The sequence below is a fragment of the Hemiscyllium ocellatum genome, chromosome 5 (assembly GCF_020745735.1).
Source record: "Hemiscyllium ocellatum isolate sHemOce1 chromosome 5, sHemOce1.pat.X.cur, whole genome shotgun sequence".
NCBI lineage: Eukaryota > Metazoa > Chordata > Chondrichthyes > Orectolobiformes > Hemiscylliidae > Hemiscyllium > Hemiscyllium ocellatum.
In genome coordinates, this window is record NC_083405.1 from 86,916,171 (window position 1) to 86,936,472 (window position 20,302).

Sequence of the window (20,302 nt, forward strand, 5' to 3'; positions counted from 1 at the left end):
TCTATAAATGATGACCTTGTAGTCTGTTTCATGAAAAATTAATTGACTGGAAAACATTAATTCACAGCCTGAAAGGGGCTTGTCTGGAGCCACTGGACCAATTTGGTTGTTTGCACATTTATGAGTTGCCAATCATCTGTGATGCTGCGGTGCCATTCACTTGTAAATTGCAAGTTTGTGTGAGAAGTCCTCCATATTGCAGTATCATGCTTTAGAAATCTATTTACTATCCAAATTAATAATCATATTAAAATTAGTATGTGAAAAGTTTGTAAGTTGTAATGTTGCAGTTTTTGGAAAAGAAATGTTTTTTTAAAATTCTGTACTTTTTACCTTCCTGCAATGCCACAAGGACTCGGTTAATAAACACAGCTATTTTGATCTATTTCTTTATCAGTGTTTTCATCTGTGAGCTTGCTTCTCCATCCTGAACGGTCAGCAACCCTAATGGTGTATGAAGATGTTGTTCAGATTGTCTCAGGATTTCAGGGTACGTACTGACAGAATATGACAAATAATTTCAAACCATTTCTTAAATAGGAAAAAACTGTGACTTCACACCAGAACTGCCTTTTAAGTGACTATGTTTCTTTTTAAGTTGGTCTGCTATGTTTAAAAACACTGTGCAATATTTTTGTGAAGGAACATTATTTTACTGCACTTCAAAAAATGATATCATTATAAACTGGAATGTATGGTGTAAACATATTTATGTGAGTCCAGAACAGCATTCACCACCACAGTTCCTCTGAAACTGATGACGGTACATAAAGTCCATATTCATGCTGTTAAACACTGAGGCATAATTGAGTTTTTAATAACTTAACTACAGTTGAATTTATATTTGCAGTTAATATTATATTTGTAGTTAAGATTCATATTAACTACATCTGATTTTATATTTGTATAATGTCAACTGTTTCCATTCTATTAAGTGCAAGCGTTTAATATACTTTTAAAGTTGCATGTTGCAGCTTCTATTAAATACGTAAAAATTATTTATTTTAATCACTGGAAAATGTGTTAAATGTAAAGGATATTTGATGATTTTTACTTCCTAATTTGTAATGTCTAAACTTAGCTGATTGGTTGCTTGGCCTGCTTGATCATTTCCTGTTGCCAGACCTCTGAAAATCCTCTAGACTAGTACTGGATTCAAACGGACATCCACAAAGCTGAAATTTATGTAACAGAGAATGCCAGATCTTTGTAGGACTTTTTTTTTATAATCAACACTGAGTGTTATTGCTTCATTGATGACTATAGAGTCTGGGCCATAGTTTCCTCTATTTTTATCCCACAGAATCTCAATCAATGATGTTTTTCCATCCGGAATAACATGTTTGATGAAATCACATCATTGTTTTTTCTTAGATAGTCAACATAGCCTGATAACTATTGGCTTCTTCTCTACCCCATCTACTCCATTCAGCTATGGAAGAGAGATCATCTATGTATTTAGCATCATAAAATCCCTAAAGTGCTGGCAGAGGCCATTTGGCCTATTGTGTCTGCTCTGAGTCTCCGAAGAGAATCCCACCCAGACCCACATTTTTTTCCTGCACTTTGTTTGGTTATTGGTACTTTGCAGCATTTTATAAATTGGATTTATGAAGGTAATGTTGTATTTGGGTCTCCAATCAGTTGGTGCTTTCTCAACATCTGACCAGAGATTAGTGTGCTGAGTCCAGGAGAAGTTGCAAAGTCAAATCAGCTTCATATTATATTGCGGATGTGTAAGGTCCTTTCAGGCAGAGGGTACTCACTGGAGGAGTAATGGAAAATTACAGATGTGATGCATAAGAACACAACTATCTGCAATCTTTGCAGGGGTTGATAATATTTCTAGAATGCATTTCATTCTTTGCAAAGGCTATTACAAGTGGGTTATCAAAAATCCATGTCATGTGGTGAAAAATTGAAACTCTTGTCTGGAGTTAAAAGGTGGAATGGCACAGAATGAGGTGTATGTCAGGAAGAGATAGGGATGGGAACTCAGAACAGTGTCTTCATAACATAACATGTATGGTATCTGAGGAAAGAATGCATCTAATGTTTGTTCCAGTTGACACTGACACCTTTTATGGCAAATGTTTTGGGTGGTCTTGCTTAGACTGGAGTCTTCTTCTCTACAGTCCTGAAATCTGCATCAAATTCCATATGATCATTGCAGTCTAGCTGCTGGTCAACTTGTTGCAGATGGACAGCCACTAGTGGATGCAGTTCATCTTTGATACAACCTTATCTTTCTTGCATCTTCAAATTCTCTCCTTATTCCTCCTTTCAAAATATAGTGGTAAAGGGTTATTCCCTACCATGAAAACAAAATGGTAGTGCCACAAGCCATGACCCAACTTCTTGGCTGACTTAAACAACCAGAAATAAGAATAAAACCCTTAAGACGCTGCTACAAATCTTTTCTCAGAGATTTTTTAATTAATGTTCATAAAACGGTTCAAGTACACAAGTTAAATGGAAAAATGTATTACATGAGGCTACAACTTGCCTGCAAACCACAATTAGATCATTGGAGCCTAACTTAAAAATTGCAAAGATAAATTGAATAAGTTGGAACTGAGAAATTGCATCTTTTGGTGCAATTGTAAAACCTAACCACAAAATTAATTAGGCAAATTCCACCAGAATTATGATTTGTGTTGATTCTTCTCTCACCCACCCACAAAAATTGCATCTGATGTTTTGAGAAATAACACCATTATTATCTTTATTTACTCTAGGATTCATGAGAAAATGGGTGCTGGAATGAAATAATTTATAATTAATGTTTCATTAGTTGACCCTGAAATGTAATGCTTGTATGGTAATGTCTTACGAAAAGCGATTGATGAGTCATTATTTATTCTGATCCATAGGTGCTCTAATTCAGCCTAGAATCCAGTTCCAGAGAAGGTCTCTCAACTTGCCAAAGAACTCAACCTATCGAAATCTGGTAGCTTTTCTTACAGTTGCTGCCACCCCTTGGGAAGTAGGTGATTTCCCATATCTTCAAGGAATTGATGTAAATCGAACAGGTAAGGCACAGACATTAAACAGTGCAAACTCTTACGCAGAGTTAAAATGTCATATTACTTTGTTAGATGCATTTCACAAATGGTGCAGCAATTACTGCTAACTAATTTACTACTTTACATTGCTAATATAATTCAATATGACTACAAAATATTGTCACACTTCCTCTAAAAGAAAGTCTAAATTCCCTTCATTTTGATTTTCTCACAAAAGAAAGTAGAGCAAAACAGTAATTTCATCATTCTCCTCAGTAGAAATGTTTTAAGATGACCAAACATGATGCATAATTGCCTACTCCTACTGGTATAAATCTCTCAATTGATACTGCTTCCAGCATATTTCCAGGCAGTGCATCTCTCACCTTAACTATTCACTGTGTGAAAAAGTTTCCTGTCACATCCCTTTACTTCCTTTGAAAATTAGTTTAAATCTATGGCCTCTCATTCATAATCCTATTATGAGTAGGAACAGTTTCTCTCTATCTACTCTGTCCAGTTCTCTCACGGTTTTGAAAACCTCAATCAAATCTCCTCTTAGCCTTTTCCTTTCTCAGTTCCAACTTATTCAATTTATCTTTGTAATTGAAGCTTCTCGTCCCTGAAACAATTTTCATAAACTTCTTTTGCACCATCTCCATAGCATTCACTTCCTTCCTGATATGCGGTAGCCTGAACTGCACACACTACTCCAGCTGAGGTCTAATCAGTGCCTTTACAAGTTCAGCACAAACTCCTTGCTCTTGTACTCTATACCTGTGTAAATAAAGCCTGGAATACAATATGCTTTATTAACAGGTCTCTTTGCCTATCCTGCTACTTTTAATGACTTATGTCCATGTACAACCAGGTCTCTCTTCTCCTGCACACTATTTAGAATAGCAACTTTTATTTTGTACTGTCCCTCCATGTTCTCAGTAGCAAATTGTAGCATCTCTAACTTCTATGCATTGCACTTCATCTGCTGCTTCTCTGCCCACTCCACTAACTCCAAAGTGGCATTTTGAAGTTCTACACTATCCTTGTCACAGTATACAGTTGTGTAGCTTCCCCAAACTTTCAAATAGTCCTTTGTACACCAAGGGCTAGATCATTAACATAAATCAGCATATAAATTAAGGGTCCCAAATCAACCCCTGGGAACTCCACTACAAGCTTTCTTCCAAACTATAAAAATACCAGTTAACAATTATTGTCTTTTTCCTATGTCCACCCTGGTACTACATCTTTTCATTCCATGAACTCTAACATTGTTCAGAAGTCTGTTGTGCAGCATTATGTCAAAGACCTTTTGGAAGTCCTTGTACATCAAATCAACAGCATAACTCTCATTAACCCTTCTCTGATGCCTCTTCAAAGACTCGCGGTTTGCTAAAAACTGATTGTCACTGAGGAAACCCATGCTGTCTCCCCTTACACACATTTGTCCAAGTCACTATTAATTTTATTCAGATTCATTGTTTCTCAAATTGAAATGAACTGCTCTGTAATTGTTGGCTTATCCTTACACCCTGTTTTGAATAATTGCAAACTTTTTCTTTTCTCCACTCTGATGGCACCTCTTGGCTAAGAATGAAAGTTTGACCAATGCCTCTGCAATTTCCACTCCTGCTTCCTTTAGTATTCTCAGTTTTATATATATACATTTGGTCCCAATGCTTTGCCAGCTATAAGAACAGTCTATCCAATACCTCCTCCTTTCACATCCAGGGAACTCTGGATTAATTTGTCCTATGAGGGACTATATCTTACCAATTATTGAGATATCTCTTCTTTAAAGGTAGACCGCTGTTCAGCTACAGATTTTCCTGCAGTGTGTCCCAGCCAGCTCTGTTTTTCTCACTGGAATCAGCCATGTCCCAGTTAATGATTTTTGTTCAGTTTTATTACTGTGTCAGGATGGAAATGGCTTGGAGAAGAGCCTGCAGCTAGTGGTATTCCCATGTATTAGCTACCCTTTTCCTTGATGGCATTGATCATGGCTTTGGCAAGTGCTTTGGAAGGACCCTCAGTGAATTTGTGCAGCACATTTTGTAGATGGTACACGTTGCTGCTACTAAACATCGATAGTGGAAGGATGGAATACTTGTGGCTGTCATGCTAATCAAGCAAGATGTTTTGTCCTGGATAGTGTCAAGTTTCTTAAATATCATTGGAGCTGCACTCAATCAGACAATTGGGGAGTATCTCATCACACTCCACATTAGATTGTGGACAGGCTTTGGAGAGTAAGGACCTGAGTTACTCACCACAGGGTTCTTAACCTCTGACCTGCTCCTGTAGCTATAATATTTATAAAGCTGTTCCAGTTAAGTTTTTGCTGAATGGTAACCCCCTCCCCATGAGGAAAATGGCTGATTCAGTGATGGTGATGCCATGGAATGTCAAGAGGCAATGGTTAGATTCTTTCTGCTTGAAGATGATCAATACCTGGCATTTTGCCAAATGAATATCACTTGTTCATTGTTCTTCTCCACTGTCAGAGACCTTATGATATGGTGACCAATACTCCATCAATGTCATTTGATCTACTGGGCCCACCTCATTCCCAAGAACCAGGTCAATCAGTGCTGCTTCATTCCTTGAACTGCTGCAGAAATTCTCCTGTTTACATTCTTGCTTGGCCTCTCTGTCACTTACACTGCTACTGTCTCAATCTACTTCCAGTTACTTAGGTCTCCCATTATGACAACTCTATAATATTTAATAATGAACCCTCTGTGACATTCTGTTTCTCCAGAACTGCATTGTCCTCCTTAATGAATACTGTAATTCCTCTTCTTGCAATCCTGAACAGGAATATTTAACCAGTTATGTTGTTCTTTGAGCCAGGTCGCTGTTATAGTTATAAACACCTTAATTCCACATTACCAACTGTGCTTTCAGTTTATCAAATCTCATTTATTGTATGCAATACATTCACAAACATCCTGTTTTAGAACGTTTTAATTGATTAACTGTTCTCTATTATAGTGCTAATTGATTCTTTGCAGCCAACAAACCTCAAGTTTATTCATGAGGAAGCCCATGATTTTCCTTGTGGGTTTTGTGTCTTCACACCATTAAAGTAATTGGAACATCTTGAGAGTCAAGCACGGTCTTAGTTATCCAGTCCTGCTCCATTTGTATATGTTAAGTGAGAAACCTAGTCAGAAATACTGCAAAGGAGAAATTCTGCTGAAGCTGGCAATCTGAAATAAAAACCTGAAATGCTGGAAGTACTAAGCCATTTGGGCAGGCATCTGTGAAGAGAGAAACAGTTAAGGTTTTCGGGTGGTTAATGTTTCATCCATGAATGGTCATTGAGCCAACTCAATTGAATTGAATTTTAGTTCCAGGATCCAATTGTGGCACTCACCTAAATTCAAGGGCACTAGAAAAGATTTTTAGGTAGGCGGCCAAACTAATTAGGCTGTGAGGTCCAATAGGATCACCAAGGCTGTGGATGGCTGGCACTCTGTGAGTTGCTAGCTGTAGGATGGTGACCATAAATGCGCGACAGAATAGAGGCAGCCTCAGAAGTCTTGTAAATGGTGTAAACTGTACTGTGGCCACCCACCACTGCCAAGCCGTTCACGCAGAGAAGAGCATGTTTCCCAGGATACTGCAGTCATGAATCCCATGACCCACTGACCCATGTTCAGCTGCTTTGCGGGATGTGCCTTTAATTGCTGTGGCCTACAGTCATTGGATTGCCAGTATTCAGTCATTGGACTCCAGCCAGACTGGGGGATCTTGGCTGTTAACTAGTAAACTCGCACGGTGTATGAATTCCCTTCACTTCAATCAGCCACCCTTCATTTCCTTCAGAACCTCCCTGAAAATATGCCAGAGGCAGGAACATGCAGATAGAGGAAATAAATTAGTTGATAGCAAGACATTGTTGACATGCCTGATTCCAGCTGAGGATAAATACTCAAACTTTGTATTTGTGAGGCCTTCAACAAGGTCCCGCATAGTAGATTGGTTAGTAACGTTGGATCACATGAGATCCAGAGATGACTAGCCAAGTGGATACAAAATTGGCTTGATGGTAGGAAACAGATGGTGATGGTAGAGGGTTGTTGATCAGACTGGAGGCTTGTGACCAGTGGTGTGCCACAAGGATTCAGATTGGTTTCACAGGGCGGCGCAACATCGAGGGCCGAAGGGCCTATACTACACTGTAATATTCTGTGTTCTGTGATTGGTGCTGGGTCCATTGTTGTTCGCCATTTAGATAAACGATTTGGATGAGTATTCAGGACGCATCGTTAGTAAGTTTTTGGATGACACCAAAATTGGTGGTATAATAAACAGTGACGAAAGTTATCAAACCATACAACAGGATCTTCATCAACTGGGTCAGTGGGCCAAGGAATGGAAGATGGAGTTTAACTTACATAAACGTGAGGCCTTTTGGTGAAACAAGCCAGGACAGGACATATGCAGTTAATGATGGGACTGTGGAACCAAAGGGTGCAGATACATAGTTTCTTAAACGTGGCGTCACATGTAGACAAGGTGGTGAAGAAGGCATTTGGCAAACTTGCCTTTATTGGTCAGAGCATTGAGTAAAGGAGTTGGGATGTCATGTTATGGCTGTACAAGATGTTGATAAAGTCACATTTGAAGGTATTGCATGTAATTGTGGTCATTCTGCTACAGGAAGGATGTTATTAAACTGGGAAGGGTACAAAATAGATTTACAAGGATGTTACCAAGACTGGAGGGTTTGAGTTATAAGGAGAGGCTGGATAGGCTGGGACTTATTTCCTGGACTGTAGGCAGCTGAGGGGTGACCTTGAACTTGTATAAAAAATCATGAGAGGTATAGATGAGATGAATAGACAAAGTCTTTTCCCCGGGGTAGAGAGTCCAAATTAGAAGGCACAAGTGCTTTAAAAGGGACCTGAGGGCTACTGCTTCACAGAGGGTGGTGCGTATATAGAACAAGCTGTCAGAGGAAGTGGTTAAGGCGGGTGCAATTACAATATTTACAAGATATTTGGACAGGTGCATGGATAGAAAAGGTTTAGAGGGACACGGGCCAAATGCAGGCAAATGGGACTAGTTCAGTTTAGAAAGCCAGGTCGACATGGATGATTTAGGCCAAAGGGTCTGTTTCTTTGCTGTATGACTCTGACTTTATACATGCCTGGACCATGTCTAAAGGCCTATTTGATTTTCAGCAATCGACATACATCCACTAGTGAATCTTAACAAAAAGAAGCTCTTCGATGAAGTGAAACACAACTCCACTTGCCTGGATGAATGTAGTACAGCACTCAAGAGACTTGACACTATTCAGGACAAAGCAATCTGTTTGATTGTCACTGCATCTGCAAACATTCACACCCTCCTCCACCAGTGGTCAGTAGCTGCAGTCTATTCCGTCTACAAAGTGCACTGCCAATTCACCAAGACTCCTTAGATAATATCTCCAAATCCATGATCACTTCAGCTTGAAGGACAAGGGCAGGGGATACATAGGATTGCCACTACTTGCAGGTTCCCCTCAAAGCAATTCACCATCCTGACTTGGAAATATATTACTGACCCAGTGTTGCTGAGTCAAACTCCTGCAACTCACTCCCTAACAGTTCATTGGGTATACCTACATCAAGTGGATTGCAGCAGGTCAAGAAGGCAGCTTACTGCCACCTTTTCAAGGTCATTTGGAGAAGGGCAATTGACGCTGGCCCAGCCAGTGAAGCTTACAGATTAATTAAAAAGTAATTAGGATGATGTCCAAAAAAAAATTAACGGTCTGTCATTCAATGACATTATGGCTGATCTGATAGCCCTCCACTCCACTTTCCTTCTTTTCCCACTAAACCTTGATTCCATTTTGAGTAAAAGTCTGTCTGCTGAATACGCTCAGTGACACAGTCTCGAAAGCCCTATGTGGTAAAGATTTCAACAGATTCACTACTGTCTCAGAAGAAATTCCTCGTCATCCCTGTTCTACTCTGAGATGATGCCATCTGGTCCTCAATTCTCCCATGAGAAATAACCTCTTCAAATCCATCCTGTCAAGTCCCCGAAGAATCTTCTATGTTTCAGTGAGGTTTTCTCTCACTCAGATGAAAGCAGGATTTTGCTTTCTTGAGGACAACTGAAATCAAAACTGCACAGTTTGTGTAGCTTGAAGAATTTAGATTTCTGTCACATCTTTCGCAACATCAGGATGTCCCAAAGTGCTTTACATCCAAAGGAGTATCTTTGAAGTGTAGGAAACACTTCATTCTAATGTAGGAAACACTAAAGTTAATTTGCTAACATCAAGGTCCTGAAAACAGTAATGACCTAATTAGATTGTTTCACTCAGGTTGTTTGAGGATTAAATAAGGTCAAGGCACTGCTTCTTGTAAAGTGTGCATCTTGTTCATCGATTTACAGTAAGTCTTCAATCTATAGCAATAATGAAGACTAAGTTGGTATCTAACTACAGCTTGTGATCCAAACCATGTCCACTTGGATTGCTATCAGTTTCCCTGCAAACCCTAACAGTGTTACCTTAGTGTTATTTACATAGAATTGACAAGTGAGCTCAATTAAAAAATGATGCATTAATTTGTTCAAATATATTTGAAAGTAATCTCATCTGAGTGAATAACATACCACCTTCAAGTTGTTGTAATTTGATCGTTTTTGAAAACTATGACCGTTATGTAACTTATGAGATTTTGAATTCACATGTAAATTGTCTCCAGGTTTTATCTGCTATTCTCTCACTAGAACTGGGGGTCACTATTTAAAAATGAAGGGTCGTTCATTAAAAAGAAAGGCGGGGTTCATTTCCCTCAGCTGGACAGGGGCCTCAGAACCCTCATCCTCAAAAGGTAGTGCAAATAGTATCTTACAACATTTTTAAGACTGCGGTGGCTAGTTTCTTTTGTAAACTTCCATTCCCATGTTTATCCGGGCTGGGCAGGAATGTGAAATAGTCAGACCACCATGATCGTATAGAATAAGGGAGCAGGCTTAAGAGTCCAAATGGCTTCCTCCAGCTTGAATCTATATGTTTATGTCTTACAATGTTCCTTTCTGGAATCATGCTGTAGGAAGTGAATGTGATATATAAGTTAAATTTAGCAGTTCAATTGATCAATACTGATTACTGTTCTTCATTAATAGAACGTTTGTATTTAATTGCAATGTAGATTTAATTTGTATAAAACAAGTCACTTTTTTAAAAAAAGATTGGTTCGATCAGATGAAATGGGAGATGTGATTGGACTGTACTTAAGGACAGGGATTCATTGAGTGTTAGTCTGATGAACTGTGATTTGCAGGTAAGTTTCAGAAGCTGTTAACATGCATTGCATATAAATTTGTAAATATATTGTTTATATTGATCACATGCATCTGGTTTTGAGCATCAATCATGGTTCATTCCAGGGCGCAGCAGTTATTGAGAAATGTGGCTGCTTGGAGGAATCCATTTGTGTAATTGCATCTGTTTATGTTGTGCATTTTGTAAACTGTATCCTCACCCAGCAGAATTTTATACTTCATTTAAAGAAGAGGAATGAATAATAATAATAAATATGCATTATCTATGTTCTGGGCATTGAAAATAACTTGCTTCCCAAATCTTGAAAACAGTTTTCCTGATCAATGTCAACAATGCATCATAGTCAGAGTAATTTACCTTGCTTCAACATGATCCACGAAGAATGTGTTTAACCTTTTTTACTTCTAATGCTGTCATCTGTTTTACAGGAAACAGCAGCAGATTTCAGCTGACCCCTGTCACAGCAGTGAGTGTTCATCTCTTGAATAGTGATGGAACTGAAATCCAAGTGAACGGTCCCATCTGTGTGACCATTCCCCTGCCAGCCAAAAGCTCTTTGAAGCCTAACGATGCTCTCCCAGCATGGAAGTTTGATAAGAAAATTGGTAAGCCACCCAGATAATTTGTCAATATTTTGAAGACTGAAGACCAGAGAGCTAACTAATTGTTCTCCAAGTGCAGTGCCAGGATATTACACAAGGTTCTGTTTTTGTTTTTCTTCTTGAAAGCTTTTCTTGGCAAGTAGAACACAAAAGATGTTTTTCTTGTCTTTTGTGTAAGTTTGTTTATTTCCATCTAATGTGTGCTGTTTTTGTTAGTTCTATTTCTTTTTATCCCATTTTCTGAAAACACATACCTGTGTTATGCAATTATTAAGATTAGTCTTTGAATTAGTCCACAAATAATTCTATCCTCAAATGTTTCTTTTCACTGTTAATTGTGCTGATCATGCAGGTTTTACAGTGACTATGTAGTCTTGGCCATTACTGAAAGCTATTAAGCTCACAAATCCTAGCTGAGAAACTGAAGTGTGCTTGGCCATAGAAACAGGACTCTGCCATTTAGTTCCTTGAATGAGACCATGACTGATCTGTGAGCTAACTCCATGCAGCTATCTCTACCCAGGTTTCTATAAAGACCTCTAACTTACAGTGAACAATTAGAGTCATAGTGTCATACCATACAAAATCAGAGCATTTGGCCCAACTCGTCCATGCTCACCAGGTTTCCTAAGCTGAACTATCCCATTTGACTGCATTTGGCCCATATCCCTCGAAACCTTTTCTATTCATGTACCAGTCTAAATGTCTCTTAAATGCTGTTAACATATTCTACCACTTCCTCTGGAAACTCCTTCCATATACGTAGCACCCTCTGTGTGGAAAAAGTTGCCCCTCAGATCCCTTTTAAATCTTTCCTGTCTCACCTTAACCAATGCCCTATAGTTTTAGACTCCCCTGCCATGGGGAAAAGACTTTGGCTATTCATTTTATCTATGTCCCTCATGATTTTATAAACCTCTATATGATCACCCCTCAGCCTCCTACACTCCAGGGAAAAAGTGTCCCAGCCTATCCAGCCTGTCCTTATAACTCAAACCCTCCAATCTTGGTGATATCCTTGTAAACCTTTTCTGCACCCTTCCCACTTTAATAACATCTCTTCTATAGCAGGGCAGCCAGAATTGTATGCAGTACTCCGAATCTGGCCTTACCAATGTCCTGTACAGCTGTAACATGATGTCCCAACCCTACATTCGATGCTCTGCCTGATGAAGGCAAGCATGCTAAATGTCGTCTTCACCAAATCTAAAAACAACTTCCATTTGTGAAAGAAGTGTTAAAAGCTTCAAGCATCTTTTCTGTGTAGAGATGTGTCGTAATTACACATCAATATCACGTTCCTGTGACGTGGTATTACAGTACTCCAGGTGTGGTCTAACCTGGACTGTTATAAAGATGAAGCATGACATGTACCCCCTTGTATTCTACTCCACTGGATATAATTGCTCTCATTCCATTAGCTTTTTGGATTACTTTTTGTGCTTACATAATTTAAATGCCCTGGATCCCCAAATGTCCATTGTATCTAGCCTTTTGCCATGAAGAAGACAGCTTGTCCTGGCCTTTAAGGTCAAATGTAGATGACCTCATTTGCTTATATTGAAATCCATTTGCCACAGTTTTTCCCATTCATTTAATCTATTAATATCTATCAATTGTATAGCAAGATGCCTCACCCAGAAGGCGAAACACCAACTACTACTCACTCCCCATCAAGCATATCTCATCGTGGGATATTTCAATGATATTGCTGATAGTTACAAAGGATTGCACTTCCGGACTGTCTCTCTCGTTCTACTTTCTGAAGGAGGCTACAAGAGGGGATATTAATGAAAGAAAAGGAAAAAGATGGAATTGAAAGTGCAGTTTGAGGCATGTCCTACCATTCTTTCTTATTGAACCAATGCTTCCAGGTGTTTTAATTAACTAAACTGTGTTGTGGTTTCATTTCTAAAATCTATAAATCAAAACAAAACTCTGCCTGATGTTTAGTTTGGAGATTTCAATTTCTCCCTGTTATTTGCTTATCCCAGTATTCCCCTCTGGTTTGGTAAAATCATTTGCCGTGTAGATTTAGCCAATTTTTTTACATGGTTAAAGGTGTGTCAGAGATGGTGTTCATGTGCTGGTAATTTTGTATCACATCATTATGTGTGTTTATACAGAGTTAAGACAGACTAGGCATAAATATATAGTTGACCTTGAAGTAATCTGCCTTCAGTTTGGCAAGTCTTCATGCTGGTTAGTCATACTTACAGGATGTAGATTTCTCAATTCTGTTTTGTTATATATTACCATCAAACCTCTTTTGATTTGCTGGTTGGGTGTCAGCCAAATGCTACCTTATAATGTGGGTCCAATTACCAATGGACAGCCGTCATACAGAATCTACTGTAGACTCTCCAGGAGACCATAATTGTATCAGCTTCTGCCAGAGTCATCGAGATGTACAGCACAGAAACAGACCCTTTGGTCCAACTCGTCCATCCCAACCAGACATCCTAAATTAATCTAGTCCCGTTTGCCAGCAGTTGGCCCATATCCCTCTAAACTCTTCCTATTCATATATCCACACACAATATTCCAAAAGTGGCCCAACAAATGTCCTGTACAGCCCACAACATGATCTCTCAACTCCTATACTCAATGCTCTGTCCAATAAAGGAAAGCATACCAAATGCCGCCTTCATTATCCTAGCTATCTGAGCCTGCACTTTCAAGGAAGTTTGCACTCCAAGGTCCCTTTGTTCAGCAACACTGCCCAAGATGCTTACCATTAAGTGCATAAGTTCTGCTCTGATTTGCATTTCCAAAATACTGCACCTCACATTTATCTAAATTAAACTCCATCTGCCACTCCTCAGCCCATTGGCCCACTGGCCCATCTGATCAAGATCTAATTGTACTCTGAGGTAACCTTTTTCACTGTCCACTACACCTCCCATTTTGGTGTCATCTGCAAACTTACTAACTATACCTCCTACGTTCACATCCAAATCACTTTTATATAAATGACAAAAAGCAATGGACCCAACATCAATCCTTGTGGCATACCATTGGTCATAGGCCTCCATTTCTGAAAAATAATGCTCCACTACCACCCTCTGTCTTCTACCTTCGAGCCAGTTCTGAATCCAAATGGCTAGTTCTCCCTGTATTCCATGAGATCTAACCTTGCTAACCAGACTACCATGAGGAACCTTGTTGAATGCCTTGCTGAGGTCCATGTAGATGACGTCCTCATCAATCCTCTTTGTTACGTCTTCAAAAACCTTTTACGTTTGGAAATCTCCATACTAGTGAAATATTTTTTTTCTCCCAGAAGGAAGTTTCTGTTTGTGTCCCAATTAAATATTTCGCTTTTTATCATCTTTATTCTTCCAATAGTTGCTACTCCTAATATTTTTATATCTTTTTGACCATTCCAATTCCTTTGCTTTATGGAAAGCATTTTTATATTTTTCTGCTGTCGGTGTCTTTGATGGTCTGGTGATTCCAGTAATCTGTGCCAGTTGCCAGCTTTCCATGTGAAATTTTTTTTCTTTTTTTTTCTTTTTTCTGTGGAAGAGCTTATTTTTTCCCCAGCACCCATGGTGTGTGTGTGCAGTTGTCAGACACAGTGAGAGACACAAAGTGCACAAATCTTTATTTAATTTCCACCACCAGGAAGAAAGGATAACACCAGAGTGGCCAGTGACAAGCAGTGCCCTTCATATCAAAGGGCAATGCTGTGTGATCAAAACAGTGAAGGGGAGGGCAGGAACTAAATCAAAATAGAGTTGGAGGGGGAAATGATGCACTCCACTCCCGGCAGCGCCCACCTCTCCCTGAACAACTCCAGGGTGTTGGTGGACACCGCGTGCTCCCTCTCCAAGGACACCCGGGTTCTAACATAACCGCAGAAGAGGGGCAGGCAGTTGGCCCTCACGACCCCCTCCACGGCCCGCTGCCTGGACCTGTTTATGGTCAGTTTGGCCAGGCCCAGGAGCAGACCCACGAGGAGGTCTTCGGACCTGCCCGCCCTCCTCCGTACCGGGTGCCCGAAGATCAGGAGCGTGGGACTGAAGTGCAACCAAAAACAGAGAAGGTTTTTGAGGAAATCAAAGAGGGAGTGGAAACATCCACACCCAATATATACATGGTCCACGGACTCCACAGCACCACAGAACAAGCAGTTGGGCTGGGAGTCCGTGAACCACCGCAATCTGCGGTTGCAGGGGACTGCTGCATGCAGCACCCTCCACCCAGATCCCCAAGAGAAAGGGGGAGGACTTCTGCGTAGAGAGCCCTCCACTGGGGATCCCCACCGCCCGGTGACAAATGGGCACGCCAAGGCGTGTCTGGACAGTGGACGAGGGAGAAGAGGTGGACGGTGTACAGCAGCAGTCGATACAGGGCCCGCCTTTTTACCCCCTGAAAAGAAACAAAATTAAAATTCCAGAGGCAGCTCAAGTTGTGGGGTACAGGCTCCCGCGGGAAGTACGGGACCTTGGGGCCAATGTGAAATTCCGTCCGGGCTGGGGTGAGCGCGGACGGGATTCCACCGCACACCTGAGCGTCCTCCAACTGGTGCACTATGTTGGGTCCGAGCACCGCCGTTTTAAGGCGTTGGATGCCGGTGGCCACGTACCGGACGTCTACCGCTGCCCTGCTCGCTATGTCTTGCGGCAACGTCCAGCCCAGGCCCCCCGGCACCCAGCACGTCCCCAACCCTGGTCGCCCTCGCCATCACGGCCCCCCCCTCCGACAGCCACTCGAACCCGCGAGCACGGAGGTGCGGATTCCTGAGCAACGGCTCCCAGACGACAGCCGCTACTCCTGCCGAAGGGTAGGCGCGACGCGATTCGACCATGTTCCAGACAGTGATCAGGTCCTGGTAAAAGACAGGCAGCACCTTGAGGGCGACCTCCAAACCGTCACGGTCGACAAACAGGAGCTGCGTGTCGTAGTTGAGGTTACGCACCTGGCGGAAAAAATACGTCGCCAGGGTGCACCACCTAGGAGGAGGCTCGACGTAAAGGTATCGCTGCAAGGTCTGAAGGCGGAAGGTCGCGACCTGGGTGCAGACGCACACCAGCGACTGACCGCCCTCCTCAATAGGGAGACTCAGAACCTGCGCAGCGACCTAGTGCATCTTTCTGTCCCAGAAGAAGTCGAGCAACGTTCTCTGGATGTCAGCGACAAAGCCAGGAGTAGGGACCAAAGTGACCAGCCGGTACCACAGCATGGCGGCCTCCAGCTGGTTTATGACCAGCACTCGGCTCCTGTAAGATAGCACTCGGAGCAGTCCTGTCCAGCGTCCTAGGTGAGCCGAGACTTTGGCCTCCAGCTCCTGCCAGTTGGCCGGCCAGGATTCCTCAGCTGGGCTGCATGTGAAATTATTAGATGAAATGAGACAATTGGTTCGGCTATTAAGTATATGATGCTGAACTGTCCTTTTTAAACAATGTAAAGAGCAGGAAATGTCAATCAAAAGTGTTTCCAAGCATACAAATACTGTATATGAAATTTCAAATGAAGCAATTTGAAGTAAAAGTTGCAATAATAAAATCGACTAACGTGCGCAGTCAGACTTCCACTGTTCTGTTGAGTTTAATTGCATAGTAACTGAAATTGAAGAAAGCTAAAAAATGTGTTGCTGGAAAAGCGCAGCAGGTTGGGCAGCATCTAAGGAGCAGGAGAATCGACGTTTCGGGTATAAGCCCTTCAGGAATGAAGAAGGTGTGCCAAGCAGGCTAAGATAAAAGGTAGGGAGGACGGACTTGGGGGAGGGGTGTTGGGAATGCAATAGGTGGAAGGAGGTTAAGGTGAGAGTGATAGGCAGGAGAGGGGGTGGGGGGCGGAGAGGTCGGGGAAAAGGTTGAAGGTCAAGAAGGCGGTGCTGAGTCCGAGGGTTGGGACTGAGATAAGGTGGGGGGAGGGGAAATGAGGAAGCTGGAGAAATCTGCATTCATCCCTGGTGGTTGGAGGGTTCATAGGTGGAAGATGAGGCGCTCTTCCTCCAGGCGTCGTGTTGCCATGGTCTGGTGACGGAGGAGGCCAAGGACTTGCATGTCCTTGGCGGAGTGGGAGGGGGAGTTAAAGTGTTCAGCCATGGCGTTGATCTCACGGGTTAGCAGTTTGTTATTCTCCAGAAGTCTCTGCATACAGACTGGATGCCCACACAATCCCGAAATCAGGCTCTTTAACAGTACACATGTGATTCTTGTCAGCAGCTGTTTGCCAAACAATGCAGTTCTTCGGGTTGTTTCTGCAAGAAGTGTTGCTTGTTGCTATGGCACCCATTGTTCAATTTCTGTTGCTGTGGGTCTGATGATTGATGTGTGGAACTGTTCAGGTGGTATATTCATGTCATCCTGATCAGGCGATTGTAGTATAGTGTAGAGTGATTCACTGGAACCTTTGGCCGATACCTCTCCTCTGCCCATCTGACTTGCCTGTTGTGCTTCTATTTAGCCAGAGGCTTATTTGTAAAATGAGCTTTTTGCAGTGAGAACACTGCTTTCCCCATGCTGAACATGTCTTGCTCTACTTTCCAAGGTGTCCTCCATATTATTTGCATCCTGCCCTTTGTCTGTGATTGTTCTGCCCTTTGTGCCTGGTGGATTTTTCAGATTAATGCAAGACCTGATCTGTTCTGCCATGAATATGCTCCAGCTGCTGATTCACAATCTCAGCACTTCTCCAAATATCAATTTCTCTCCTGAGTGCAAGCTTTTCTTCTGTCACTAGGCACGTTCTCACTGCCGTGTCTCTTATGCTTAATACATTTCTTTCTTTAATATGTTATATGTCAGGTATAAGCATATGCCAGGTATAGACAAGATAAATCGAATGAATCCTTAGAAGAGAATGAAGGCAGTAGGAGTATACTTAAGAGGGAACTCAGGAGGGCAAAAAGGGGTCATGAGAGAGTTTTGGCAAATAGAGTTAAGGAGATTCCAAAGGGTTTTTTTAACAAATTAAGGGCAAAAGGATAACTAAGGACAGAATAGGGCTTCTCAAAGATCAGCAAGATGGCCTTTGTGTGGAGCTGCAGGAGATACTAAACGAGTATTTTGCATCAGTATTTACTGTGGAAAACAACATGGACGATATAGAATGTAGGGAAAATAGATGGTGACATCTTGAAAAATATCCATATTACAGAGGAGGAAGTGCTAGATGTCTTGAAACACATAAAAGTGGATGAGTCCCTAGGACCCAATCAGGTGTACCCTAGAACTCTGTGGGAAGCTAGAAAAGTGATTGCTGGACCTCCTGCTGAGATATTTATATCATCAATAGTCACAGGTGAGGTGCCGGAAGACTGGAGGTTGGCTAACGTGCCATTGTTTAAGAAGGGTGGTAAGGACAAGAGAGGGAACTATAGACTGATGAGCCTGACATAAGTTTGGGCACGTTGTTGGAGGGAATCCTAAGGGACGGGATGGACATATATTTGGAAAGACAAGGACTGATTAGGGATAGTCACATGGCTTTGTGCGTGGGAAACCATGTCTCACAAACTTGATTGAACTTTTCGAAGAAGTAACAAAGAGGATTGATGAGGGCAGAGCAGTGGATCTCATCTATCTGGACTTCAGTAAGGCGTTTGACAAGTTTCCCCATGGGAGACTGGTTAGCAAGGTTAAATTTCATGGAATACAGGGAGAACTACAATTTGGATACAGAATGGCTGAAAGGTAGAAAACAAAGGAGGATTGTTTTTCAGACTGGAGGCCTGTGACCAGTGGAGTGCCACAAGGATCAGTGCTGGGTCCACTACTTTTCATCATTTATATAAATGATCTGTATGTGAGCATAAGAGATATAGTTAGTAAGTTTGCAGATGACACCAAAATTGGAGGTATAGTGGACAGCGAAGAAGGTTACCTCAGATTACAACGGGATCTTGATCAGCTGGGTCAATGGGCTGAGACGTGGCAGATAGAGTTTAAATTCAATACATGTGAATTGCTCCCTTTTGGGAAAGCAAATCTTAGCAGGAGTTATGCACTTAATGGTAAGGTCCTAGGGAGTATTGCTGGATAAAGAGACCTTGGAGTTCAGGTTCATAGCTCCTTGAAAGTAGAGTCACGGGTAGATAGGACAGTGAGGAAGACATTTGGTATGCTTTCCTTTATTGGTCAAAGTATTGAGTACAGGAGTTGGGAGGTCATGTTGTGGCTGTACAGGACATTACTAAGGTAAAAACAATGACTGCAGATGCTGGAAACCATATTCTGGATTAGTGGTGCTGGAAGAGCACAGCAGTTCAGGCAGCATCCAAGGAGCAGTAATATCAACGTTTCGGGCAAAAGCCCTTCATCAGGAATACAGGCAAAGAACCTGAAGCGTGGAGAGATAAATGAGAGGAGGGTGGGGGAGGGGAGAAAGTAGCATAGAGTACAATAGGTGAGTGGGGGAGGGGATGAAGGTGATAGGGCGGGGGGAGGGTAGAGTGGGTAGCTGGAAAGGAAGATAGGCAGGTAGGACAAGTCATGGGGACAGTGCTGAGCTGGAAGTTTGGAACTGGGGTGAGGTGGGGGAAGGGGAAAAGAGGAAACTGTTGAAGTCCACATTGATGCCCTGGGGTTGAAGTGTTCTGAGGCAGAAGATGAAGCGTTCTTCCTCCAGGCGTCTAATGTTGAGGGAGCAGCGGTGAAGGAGGCCCAGGACCTCCATGTCCTCGGCAGAGTGGGAGGAAGAGTTGAAATGTGACATTACTAAGGCCACTTTTGGAATATATTGTGCAATTCTGGTCTCCTTCCTATCGGAAGGACGTTCTGAAACTTGAAAGGGTTCAGAAAAGATTTACAAGGATGTTGCCAGGGTTGGAGGATTTGAGCTATGGGAAGAGGTTGAATAGGCTGGAGTGTAGGAGGCTGAGGGGTGACCTTATAGAGGTTTAAAGAATCATAAGGAGCATGGATAGGGTAAATAGACACAGTCTCTTCCCTGGGCTGAAGGAGTCCAGAACTAGAGGGCATACATTTAGAGTGAGAGGTGAAAGATACAAAAGAGACCTAAGGGGCAATGTTTTCACGCAGAGCGTGGTAGGTGTATGGTGCTGCCAGAGGAAATGGTGGAGACTGGTACAATTGCAACGTTTAAAAGGAATCTGGATGGGTATATGAATAGGAAATGTTTGGAGGGATGTGGGCCAGATGCTGGCAGGTGGGACTAGATTGGGTGGGATATCTGGTTGGCATGGACAAGTTGGACTAAAGGGTCTGTTTCCGTGCTGTACATCTCTATGACTGTATGACTCTAATTAGAGCACCCATTAATGTGCACCTCATGAGTGAAAGACAATGCACACATCTTTCATTTTGTTTTCTAAAATTGAATACATAGCATTCATATATAGCATTCATTTTGCACTCAGAGTACCTTCAAAGCAGTTAAAATTTCTATCATATTTTATCTGGTCTACAGAGAGATTTAGGTGG

The 20,302-nt window shown here is 41.9% G+C and overlaps 1 protein-coding gene across 3 annotated transcripts in view; it reads left to right on the forward strand.

Annotated features, from left to right (window-relative positions):
- fam171a1 (family with sequence similarity 171 member A1) overlaps positions 1–20,302 on the forward strand; it is a 194,931-nt gene that overhangs the window by 143,001 nt on the left and 31,628 nt on the right. For all 3 annotated transcript variants that reach the window (XM_060824942.1, XM_060824944.1, XM_060824943.1), the window contains exons 3-5: positions 398–490; positions 2,874–3,032; positions 10,734–10,910. In XM_060824942.1, the coding sequence (XP_060680925.1) occupies positions 398–490; positions 2,874–3,032; positions 10,734–10,910 (429 nt within the window). The remainder of the gene's footprint in view (positions 1–397; positions 491–2,873; positions 3,033–10,733; positions 10,911–20,302) is intronic.